At 39.3% G+C, this 12,693-nt stretch overlaps 1 protein-coding gene across 1 annotated transcript in view; it reads right to left on the bottom strand.

The window, feature by feature from the left end:
• kcnh7b (potassium channel, voltage gated eag related subfamily H, member 7b) overlaps positions 1-12,693 on the bottom strand; it is a 34,223-nt gene that overhangs the window by 18,405 nt on the left and 3,125 nt on the right. Inside the window, exons 3-4 of the mRNA XM_087173772.1 lie at positions 5,855-6,010; positions 1,028-1,468 (exon numbers count right to left, since the gene is read on the bottom strand). Of these exons, the coding sequence (XP_087029898.1) occupies positions 1,028-1,468; positions 5,855-6,010 (597 nt within the window). The remainder of the gene's footprint in view (positions 1-1,027; positions 1,469-5,854; positions 6,011-12,693) is intronic.

Genomic DNA, 12,693 nt, shown 5'->3' with positions numbered 1-12,693 from the left:
GGTGGGCAGAGATTAAGCATTTACAGGTAACAGTTTTAGTGAGACAGTTTTAAAAGCATGGACAAATATTTAAGGAACAATTCGCAGATTTTAAACCTTATCTCCATGTTTTAGATACTGAGGTAGCAAAACTGTGATATAACTTTAAAATGTAGGTGTTTTAATGTAGCCAACTGTACAGTTGCAGCCTATGATACTACACACTTCTACAGTACCACAATACTAATGTATTAGAGCATCACTGTTAATACATGCACATGTAAAATGTTAACTGTATAGTGGACTGGTGAGCTGTTGAGTACAGAGTAAGTTTTCTGTAACCTAACATTGAGTTGGTTTATGGACAGCTATTCAACTGTTTGGGATTTTCCCACAGATACTGTATGCTTCATTGCTAGCCTAGCTTGGAACATTAGCCAGTTAGGAGAGCTACAACAGTACCACATAATACAAGCATATGCTCATGCAGGTTAATTTAAAAGCAATGGTTTGGTTAGCATACGATGAGAGCTATGAGATATGAAGCTTATGTGATTATGTTATGTGATTTTATAGATGGTTGATGTGATAAAATCACTACATAAGTATACAAGTGTACAATAATTTCACATAATTAAGTGCAGTAAGCTCATTCAAACTATCCCACAAAAGTGGATCTGTGAAGAGCATTTATGCTTGATTGCACTGCTTAAAAGTCATGCTCCAAAACAGCAATGAAATTATGTGCAGAAATACACGATTACCTCTGACATGGCTACAATTGTCTAACGGTAGCATTGTGTGGACAGAGAAAGGATAAACATTTGAATAAACCTATACATAAAAAGTAAAACATAAGAGCAAAATGAATAGCAGTGTTAACTAAAACAAAAACTCTTAAACATTATTTCTGAACATTGCTGTATTGATCCCAGTGTGTGTCGAGTTAACACGGGTCTGCGTTCAAATGCAAACTCAGTCATAATGTGATAGGTTGGTTCAATGTGGCACTGTATACTAAACACAGAAGTTTTACTGTAGTACATACCTTCACTTGTATGCCGATCCCTGAATATGCTTTTGGAATTGCAGCTATAAGCCTCAATTTCGTGAACCGATGAGGCTCGCCTCATGCTGCTGATGCTGCCTCTGGGGAAGGTGTTTGAGAGGGAGGTAGAGGATTGGTGCGGCTCCGTCTGGTACAGTTTCTCCCAGGGGAGTTTAGGGGATGAATGGTCAAGTGGATCGGGGCCGACGCTTGCCTGGGAAGAGTGGTGGCTTGAGCCTATGAGGGCATGTGTGTCATTTGCCTCGATGGGACTACAAATGCTCTTGGTGGGTGAGGGGAAGCTCTGTAGGGCCACTGAGTCTTCATTCTCTTTGGGTGAGTCCACCATCACAGCATCTGGGTCCTCTTGCGGAAGAGATTGCTTGTTGGTATTCATTAGGCTCAAAGCAGCCTGGCGGAAGCGGAAGAATCTACTCCTCCCTAAAAATTGAGAAAAAATGATGTGAGACCTTATTAAGTTTTTGGTACACTGCATTAAAAATTAAAGTATCCCAAAAGCATCAAATCATGCATGGTTGGATAATAGGCTTCTTCAGCCACACACACACACACACACACACACACACACACACACACACACACATATATATATATATATATATTTCATAGCAGCATATTCTATGTTCTACTGTGTATTAAATATGTTCACTCTTAGCGGATTAGTGCACTAAACTTTAAAATTAAGACAAAGTGAAAAACAAGTGATTTGACAATACTGATACATATTATAGGATGAGAAGGAGCAGATTGTGCAATCCCTTTTCTAGGCCTCATTGATTTTAGACAGGAACCCAATTTTTGTGCATAGCCACATCTTCAGAATAGACACAGTAGCAATACTAATGACCTCTTAGGACGGAGTGAAAGTTTTGGCTCATTAACAATAGAAAGAGGGTGAAAGTGAACCCTGCCTCACTCCTGAGGCACCCATCCCTCAGCACCCTCCTTACATAACATCATAGCCATCTGTTTCCATCCCCTGGCCAAATGTGCTGATGTTACAACTATAGCAGCTTACAATAGAGCAATGACACTCAACAAGTTTCCTGGAGAGGAACCTAATGACATCCTGAGCTGGCAGGAGATATGGCCGACCTTGCCGTCTCTTCTCTGCAGGGAGACTCTGGCATCTGACCTGAGAGTGCTCTTGGAAAAGTGTAGCTCATATCAACCCAATAAGATGCAGTTTGCTGTTAGAGTACCATAAGGAAAACAGATTGTGCAAGATATAAGCCTATCCTTCTGGTGCAATGTAGTACCAATGATCATGATTGAGCCCTTCTATATAATTATCAGTGGCACGCAAACAACATCTTGTAAAAATATATGTATGGTACTACAGTAAATTTTGCATTATACTATACATACTTATAGTACTCATATTCAACTTGGCCAATATCACTTTCATTTGGAATGAAATTGTTAAGTGTCATCACATTTCTATTCTGAAAGTACATTTAATGAAGAGCAACTATAAGTAAAGAATTATTTTTAGCCACGAGTGGCTAAAAATAAGGAATGGCAGTTGGTCTGTTAGTGTTTCAGTCAAGATATCTCAGGAACTGTTTTCTCTAGCACCACTATAACATTTTTTTGACAGTTAGGTTATTGGATGGATTGCTGATGGACAATGTGTCATATATACACTCATGTCTATCATAACCTTGGTGATCCTTTAACTTTTCGTCTCGCGCCACCCTCAGGTCAAAATTGTCCAAATTGTCCAGTACTTTGGTTTATGACCAAACACGTGCAAAACTAATGACACTATCAGCCTCAGTTTTATTATGTACTTAATGCTACTTAGCAAATGTTTGCATTTTAAGACACTTAGCTAAGATGGCAACAAATGTAAATAATACACCTGCTCATTGTCAGCATGTTAGCACTGCCATTTTGAGCATTTTATCATGCTAGTGTTAGCATTTAGCGCAAAGTACCACATACACCCTCGCAGAGCATGGTTGTAGACTCTTAACCTGTTTAATGTTAAAACAGGGAAAACAAGCTTTGCTGGTAACCAAAGTCAAAACTTATTTTAGTCACACAAAAATGTATTACACATATTTTTAGGCAGAAAAAGTAAATTTAGGAGGGGAGTCAGATATCCACACATCACAAATCAAAGACAACTAGACTTGTATGTCTTGAAGACATGTCACTTCAAGAGGCTTCATGATTCATGGAGCATCCAAGGCTTGGGTTTTTGACGTCACATAAGAGTGGGTAAGATTAATGTGGCTAGTTTTCTCTGCCGCATAAATGTGGTTTCTTGTGGGTGGTGGTGATTATCCCTTGACAAGAGCTTCGGTCATCGTTGCCTTTACAAGACAAGAGGTTATACCTGGAAGTTACAGTGAGCCGCTATTGGAATGTGACGAGACAGGCTAGCTGGTTAGCGTGCTAACTTTGGTAGATGAAAAGACGTGACAGAGACGCATTGGCTTTGCTTTCCACCTGCTGGTTGGAGTTGCCCTTCTCATATTGGGCTTGTTCACTGGATACATATCATTATAGCATATTGTTGTGTGTACAGTTGGGTTTATGGTTATCAGAGTTGACAGGTGCCTGCCTTTGTTGCTGGGATTAAAACACAGTGATTCTGTGAAAACAGAACCTCCACCTGCCTGTGATTTAGTTCTTCTAAATACCCTATTATTACCACAATGACAGACAATGTTAACAAGGAAGGTTGATTTCCTGTGATACTGTTGTAGATATGTCAACCAGCCCTCTACAAAATATGTGTTTTTAAATTTTTTTTATTACAGGTACAGTTTGCAGCTGAGTGAAAAAGGGTTGAGCCCTTTGAACTATGAGCATCCTGCCACTTTAAGTGACGGAGTTCAAGTATCTCAATGTCTAAAAAAGTGAGGGTAAGATATGGAGCATAAGATTGACAGGTGGATGGATGCAACACTGGCAGTAATATGGATGGTGTACCAGAGAGTTGTGGTGAAAAAGCCTATCTGAGCCTGAAGGCAAAGCTCCTGATTTAGCTGTGGATAGTTGAACAGAAAATAAGATTGTTGATACAAGTGGACATCATCAGTTTTTTTCACGGGGTGTATGGATAGGGTGAATATCTACATAGAGCTCAGAGTAGATCTGCTGGTCCTATACTAATAGTTTTAGGAAACCATTGCTGTAGTGTATGATTTCTATATTTACTCTGCATTTTAAATGTGTTTATACTCTAACTATTGTCTTTAGTTTGAGCCTTGAAGGCATGTTGATGTTGCTGAATGGTGTGCTCTGGGTGGCAGCTCAGGGAAGGAGGGATAACTCTCTTCCAGGTTGAATATTGTGCTCGTTGACACCTGCCGGCTTATAGCCACAATGTCAAAAAAATCCCTTTTCAGAGGCTGCTACACTGAAATGTAGGACCAGGCTATGTAGAAATGTTCTTCCTGATCATTTCAGATGAAATTCTAAAAAAAGGGTTTCCTTTTTTAAATCAGTGACGTGTCAAAGTTCTTCCGCCGCTTCCTTCTGTCATTCTACATTTAAGGCCTGATAACCTGAAAATAATTACATTTGGGTTCCAGTGCCACTTTATAGAATCTAGCATTGGTCTAAATGCAGTCAAATACTGTACAAGTGCTGTTAATACACATCTTAAGAAATACTGAATATACTGTATGGCATTAAAAAAGGTTAATATGAATGACAATATCTGCACATAATATGTTGTTGTTTGATAGCATGCAGCTTCAATACAAGATTATTAGTCTCAGTCTTTAAAATCTGATTGAAGTCATACCATGTATATCATAGAATTACACTTTAATTTCCTGCTGTTATCTAGGGCTTGCTCAAAGACAAAGACAATGGTAAGGTCATACTTTAAGTGTGATGTGTGTATGGCATCAGGACTTTTTCTAATCTCAAGTCACATCATATGTTTATCTACCCATCTACCCACAGGTGCCCTTGCTGAAGTGTGGTCACAAGCAATCAACTCTGATTAACAACGTTAGCAACAGGCACAGGCACTCACACACACACACGAGCAGACACACACGTGCATGCACGTGCACATGCATATGCATGCACGTGCACACTTAAATACACACAGTACAGCACAAGCCGAATGACAGTGCCTTGGAGGAATTCATGCTGAGTGAAGTGGATAGCTGAGCCCCAGTCAGAGAAGAGATGTTGAGTGCCTCCAATCAGGGAGGAGCAGGAAAGTCTCACTGACATTTACACCTCCTGACACACATCCAAATAAAAAATGAGGAGTGCAGTATATGCTGCTCTCCCAAAAGACATGAAACAGATATAAAGAATGTAATATTTTTAACTAGATAAGGTTATGTAAGACAACCATTCCCTCCCTGCATGCACACTATGTATTTTATTGCTGTACTGAAAATGCATTGTGCATAATGCAAACAAAATAATGCTCCATTTTTGAAAATGATAGAAAGTTGCAGCAAGTTTGGAAGTTACACTGAGAAGACAGGGGACTGCATCAAACGCTCTAGTGTTTAATTAGTGTTTAACAGATGTTACAGCTATCCATTTACGGGACTCCCCTTTGTTAAAACAGGGAGCTTTTTTAGGAATGCAAAAAGTGAACAGGTTTAATTTGAAAAAGAATGAGAAAAAGGTGACAAATGTATAAGAGATACAATCCAAGGAACCATTTTTTGGTACAGCATCATGTTATGATTTAGCTTTGGAGGCAAAAGCAGAAAACTCTGGTGTGGAGGCAGAACAAAATCCATTTTTTATACTCCATAGCAACGCTTTACAACTGTTATATCATAGTTAGGAGAGAATGGACCATCAAATACTCACTTTGATCTGACTTTGTAGGGGACGTGGGGCTTATCTTCTCGGTTGAGCTGTCACTTCCCTCATCCACAACGTAATCAAAATTTAAGATAAACATCATCACCACGCCCTCCTCATTCTTCACTGGGATTATGTGAGTGTTACACTGAAAGTCAGTTCCTGAAAGAGAAACAAAGTGTCAGTGCCAAACAGCTGAATCATAAATTATCCTTCTCTGTCACCTCTCTATCTGCCATCTCTAAAAGCGTTAGCATGTTCCAAGATATATCTTATCTTTATTGTATTGAATCTGAAACTATAGAAAAAACATTATGCTCGGGAAATTTATAAGCATGTACTATCACAATCGTTGTTTAGAATGTTAATTAAACAGAAAGCTTAAAAAATGGCTAACTCCTCTGTCTGAATTCACATGAATGTTGGGAAAACGTTGATGTGATTTAAGAGGTCAATGCCTGCATGTCAGAACAAATGACATAGTTGAGATAAAATAAGTATACCCCGGGGTTAAACAAAGTTTAGGTGTGTGCTTATGTGTTCATATGTGTTGCATGCCCATCTGCACCCATATATATGTATAGACCATGTGTATTTTAATGAGCAATATACACCATGAAAATGACTAAACTTGCAGAAATCACACAAATAGGATGCAAGAGCCACAGTAAAGTGTAGACAGCATGGTTTAGCAGGATAGATCAAACAGGCAGGACAGATTACAGCCAATTTAGAGGACTGCCATGTGCTCATAGGAATAATCACCAGAACTGAGTGTCATGTGAGGCAGTGGAGCAGAAACCAATCCATGATCTAAACTTAGTCTTGAGCCCATAATATCACAATTTTTTAACTGCACTGGTTATGGCTGTGTTAGCAAAAGCTATTGATGCCTGTGGGCACAACGGCCGAATAATAAAACTCTCTACCCACTGGACCCAACACAGTAGCTACTGTACAGCAACGGTGACATGCAATATCACAGGTACGGGAGAGAGCTATCTTAACAGAGTTTTTTTCTGTTACATGTGAAATAGCTCCAATTTTCAGCACATAATCAAAAAGTCTAACTGAATCTTTTCAGAGGATCATAAAGCTAAGGCTAAGCTAAGACATTTGCCTTTTTTTCACCAAAATATCTAATACTAAAACTGTCCCTCTGTCACAATATGTAGATCTGTCCATCTTTCTGTCTGGCTTGTTGTGTTGCTCCCACTCACAGAGGACACATTTTACCAGTGTTCACTGCAATCTCCTCAGGGCTCACAGACACCCTGCCAGCAGCATTCATTAGCAGTAGACTTGCTGTCTGACTAAATATAACAAGCTTGGTCTGCCTCAACATGCCAGAGTTCTGTTGGAAGGATATCTGCATCAAAACCCTCAGAGGTGGGTATTGCTTCATTGTCACTACTGACAATATGATAATGTGATTTTAATATGATGGAAAGTATTTTTTTTTTATTTGAAAATACAGGTACAATTCAGTGTTTCAACAGCGTCATGTGATTTGATGAGGATGAAAATTAGGAAACACTTGTGCACGTGCTGTATGTGGATAACAAGGCCAGTGGGTGTGGACTACACACCCATCTTGTCTAGTGTCATTGGCGCCTGGTTATGTTATGTTTTAAAGTAGGAGAGCGGTGCTTAGAGAGCAAGGGAACTGTGAGTCCTTCCCCACAAAATCCCCTTTTCATAAAAAGTACTTTCCTGCATTTCTGATAAATCCTTCACCTAATTCTACATTGTCCCTTCTATAAAAGGGAGCATTTTGGTTTTTATTTGAATCTGTTTTGATTAAAGTATGCTCAATTCTCAGGGTAAAAGAAAAAGTAGGTGAGTGAGAGAGTTATTCACTATTGTTTTTGAGTTATCAGAGAAATCCTGTATAAATTAAAATGGTTAAAATTAAAAGCTGCATACGTTTTCCTCCAAAATTATACTAATAATTATTGATTCTGGAGCATCTATTCTCACAGAGAGAAGACATGAATAATGTGCAAAAAAGGTCTCCAGTTGGAATGCAGCTGGCTGTACAGGACCAACATGTACAAATGGCATTCTTACAATAATTTAATATATTAATAAAGGTATGGCCTGGGAAATTCAGCCACTTGAGATAAGATATATTGAGATGATGTGTGTGATAGTATATGGTATATCTCATATGCTACTTCTTGCAGTACTTTTTACCATTTAGACAATGGTTAAGACATGACAGGAGGAGAGAGAGAGAGAGAGAGAGAGAGAGAGTAATATGCAACAAAGGGTCCTGGTTGGAATTGTACCTCCAACTTTCATGGTTAGCGTCTTAATCTCAACGGTAATGCCCCAAGTTACAGTATTAGAAACTGTGAAATGTTTGGCCCCGTTCATTCCAGGTAAGACAACAAAACATGACAATTCCCTGTCTATCAGCCTTAATATAGAGCAAGGCAAAGGTGAAGTGAGTTAGTTATCTATAAAAATGAAAATAGGAGATTTCTTCTCCTTTTGTGTGGAAAAGCTGCAGATGTCCCCTTTGCTTCATTGCTTCAGCATGTGAGTACATTAGATCTAAATTTTGCTTGCTGTCAGTTTTCTAAACTTTTCTGAATAGAGCAATAACTGGCGCATTAAATATGAATTGTTTAAGTTCACTGAATGCAACAATGAGCACATAAATTAATTTTTTTTTTTCTTAATTGCATTAGGGTTTCCCCATGCTTTCATACCGTACTCATTCTCTTGAGTATGTTTTTCTTTACAGAATATTTTAGACGGGGTGTCGTGTAGCGTAGTGGTTTAAGCAGGCGCCCCATGTGTAGAGGCTACAGTCCTCGCTGCAGTCGGCCCCGGTTTGAATCCCGCATCGGACGGCCTTTCGCTGCATGTCATTCCCCCTCTCTCTGCCTCCCCGTTTCCTGTCACTCTCCACTGTGCTGTCCATTAAAGGCATAAAAGCCCCAAAAAATACACTTAAAAAAAAAAAAAAAAGAATATTTTAGACAACACGAGCACCCTGTGTTTTATAGCCACCTAACAGAAAAGTGATGTAGCTGCATTGGCAGCTTACACTGAGGTAAGTGAATCTACAAAGAAATGCAAAATGTGAACAAAATGCTGAAAAAAAAAAGCTTAGTTAGAAAGTGAAAAGCTTGAAATCACCCACCTGAAAAATGGGGAAAAATGAGTAATACTGGGAATATTTATATTTCTGGGCTGGAGTTTACCTAACCAGATGGGGAAACAATGGTCATGCTTAAAGGCTAAGCCATGGGGGTCCCTTCTCATCTGGTCTCCCGCTGAATGTCACCTCTACCAAAATGGATCAAAGGAAAGCTTCTTTATAACTGCAGTCGTAAATAAGCAGAAACTGCGCTTCTAAATTTGATCTTCTAGCTTCTAGTCATGATATGTGCTCTTCTCCTGCTAAACAAGGGGAACTTTTTTGTGAGTAAAATAGGGATATCTCTTTTTTCTTCCAACCAAAGGCAGTGGCAGTAAACCATGTGATCAGCAGAGCTACTCATGACCTGAAGAAACACTGTCTATTGATTGGAGACAACTGTGTTATTCATCTCCTTTTTGACCAAGCCAAATAGTTTACTGAAGTCATTTAGGTGCGAAGATTAAGTGAACTCAACGCTTCACAAGTCCCCATCTTTGAATATTCTTATTCAGCAAAACCTTATTCACTTCATCCCATAGTTAGTTATACTGACGGAGATCCATAGTATTCCATAATACTTGTGTAAATTTACTACGTAATGATTATTTAACAAGATATTAATCCAGAGGTTTATAGAGAGAGTTTAAACCAAATGTCATAACCTAATATAGTACAATCAAAACCAAACTTTATATTTCAAGTAAACCTCAACCCATAGAATATATGGCTCAAAACTACATTCAGGAAAGATCCCAAGTTCTGGATCTGTGATGCTACCCCCTGCTGAGTGACAAATTGCTTTGGCAGACATGACTTCTCAGTTGAAGTGTCATGATGAGCAAAACTGTCAGACAGTTTTATGAAGCTAGTATGCAGTCCTACTCCTCTTGTTACCTCCACCACAGAGTTTGTGGTTTCACCTGTGTCTGTTTCTTTATCAGCAGGATTCCACAAAAAGTACTGAACCAATTTGCACCGAACTCATGGCAGGATGGGGCGAGGGCCAGGGAAGTGGAATTGGGGGCTCTTATGCTAAATTAAGAAACAAATTCACTGATTTGACGAAACATAAAACAGCATACAGACACACATAGCAAATTAAGGAAACACAAGTAAAGAAAGTACCAAGAAATGCTGCAAGTTGTATAGAACAATACACAGAACTGAACACAAAAGGAGTTTGCAGGGCCCACTAATTAACATGCTAGTAATCAGTAGACAAATGCTATAGAAGTTCAGCTAATTACTCCAGAAATAATAATATATAATATCGTCAGTTATCGCATATCCTGACATGCTCATCTGTTTCCTTATTTTGTGTTGTGTAACTATTTAACTATTGCAGTGTTTCTGCTTGTGTCATCTGCATATGCTCCATTTTTTCTTTACGCTGCATCATGTATTTTCAACTTGGTGAAAGTGTGTTTTAAGAGGCTTATGTTTTATTTTTAAGCCGACAGGTAATGATGTTTGCTTAATTTTCTTGTCTTGTCCATTTGCAAGTGTTTTCTTAAGATGCTTTGGATTCTTCTTTTAGGGTTAGATTAAAATCTGACCCTGGTAAACAGTAACACACAAGCTATGGCGTACAGTGTGTGTGCTACTGAGGACTGCTGACCATTTGAGTTTTAGGCTATCCAGCCTTCAATTCTTCTCCAACACTCAGTACAACACAATGCTCCCCAAACATGCCCATAGCTTGGACCAGTGAAAGAGGGAATGTTCATTCATTCCCTGACCTTTATATATAATGTTTCCCCATGAGCCAAGAAATGTTATTTACACCTGCTTGAATGAATGGACAGTGTATTAAGACTAGCTCCCTTTTCATGATGGAAATTTCATTACTGTAGATTCTATTTCCATCATCAATTATTAAAACATTGCTGCTTAATCAAGTGATCCTTTGGGCACTATTACAATGATGACTCACGAGTCAAGCAGAGCTGAAATGCAAGACGTCGTAACATACATAAACATATAGCTGCATATATGTTTTTATAGTCGAGCGAGTAGTGTTATACATCTTTTAATCTTATTTCAAAGAGAGAAGCTTTTTCTTATTTGAACCTCACTTTTCTGGTTTGGATGTATTGAGGATTCCAATTAATCTGCATAAGCTGATCTGCTTGAGGGAGAAACATGAGTAATATTGTTGAGCGCTGATTTTTGTTTTTATATTTTCCTACAGATGTCCTATCCACAACTGCAGCTTTTAAACAGTACAGCCCCAGACTACTGCCTGGTAGAAAGTCTTGTATAATGAAATCTGACATGTTTCTTGTTTAGGGCTATTCTGCTTAAGCCAATACGCAACGTTACTGGGGCATAGCCAATCGGGACTAGGGCATGTAGGCAGAGGCCATGCAAGCTAACCCTTTGTTTAGAGTGCTTGGGCCTTGTGGCAATATCTCGCCTCAGTTAAGACTGCTGTGAGCCACACAGCATGGCCTAATTTCATCTTCAATCAGTGTCTCCAGAGCCATCAGGGATAACTAGCAGCTCGGGCTCAAACTCCATTTCATTTGTGCTTACATTTTTTGATTAACTACAATCATGATATTTTATTCCATTTCATTTAGCACAAATGTTGGCACATTAAAGAAAATTTAAGTTTTCATACAGTAACTGATTAAGGGCAGATGATATGGAAAGGAATATTAGATTAACACCTCATCCACAAGCATCCCATGAGATGAAAATAGCCGTGGATGAACATTCCTATCCAGTGCAAAGTGAGACCTGTATCGTTGTAGTGGTCAGAGCTCCATCTGCACCTCCACCACCTTAAAAGACAGCAATGGTAGCAAGTGATCCATATTTATCTGAGTAAATATGCAATTTTTTGCAATAATGAAGCAGAATTTCTTCTCTTTGAAATGAGCTAAAGGTACAGTATGTCATCCACACTTTCCATAGTGCAAAGATGAGAGGCACCAAGCTGATTTCTCTCTAACAAACGCAACCTGATCAGGAAAGCTCTGTATGTGTTTCACCTCGTACTGCGAGACACCAAAGAGGGCTGCGTGTGATGAAAAATGGATGTGCTCTATGGGATGCAAGTCATCCAAGTGTCCTGCAGCATACCTTGTGCACTGTAGGTGTTCTGTGTCCCCCCCCCCCCCACTAAACCCACAGCAGGGGTACACGTCCCTTCGGTCCCCTCTGTGGGGAGTCACCTATGAAACCCTGCACCCACGCATAGCACATGTCCAAATCATTCAGCACGGTTAGCTAAGCTGCCGCTGTTATGTAGCCATTATCCATTTAACTTCTCTCTGCTGCACGGTGTCAGCTTCCTTTTGTTAAGACTCATTCAGGTACAAAGTATTATTACACCCCATGGAATAGGATAGCTTTACAAAGCCATCGAGGGAAAGCATTTATCTCATTGATTAGGTATCATCGTTGGGGGAAGACTTCGCATGCGGTATCTTTACACACGGCCCTTCTTGGTCGTTCACGTGGAGGGGAGCACAAAAATGAAAAGAACATGCCCTTGTGCCTTTGCAGTGCTCTCACGGTCCCCATTGTTCCATTACCTTTAATATCTAAGCATACACATAAGCAGCTTAACTTTTTGCCTTTTCAGTGAAAAGAGTAAAAGCTTTTGTTGCTCCTGATGTCACACAGCTTCCTAACATCCCAACCTTACTTTTGAAGATTTCCCACTGTAGTTATTGATGGGACA

Source organism: Seriola lalandi, unplaced genomic scaffold, assembly GCF_002814215.2.
Source record: "Seriola lalandi dorsalis isolate HSWRI2012SDOR001 ecotype SW California unplaced genomic scaffold, Sedor1 jcf7180002054279, whole genome shotgun sequence".
In the NCBI taxonomy this organism is placed as follows: domain Eukaryota; kingdom Metazoa; phylum Chordata; class Actinopteri; order Carangiformes; family Carangidae; genus Seriola; species Seriola lalandi.
Note: the sequence above shows the minus strand (reverse complement) of the source record. Positions and strands in the feature narration are given on the sequence as shown.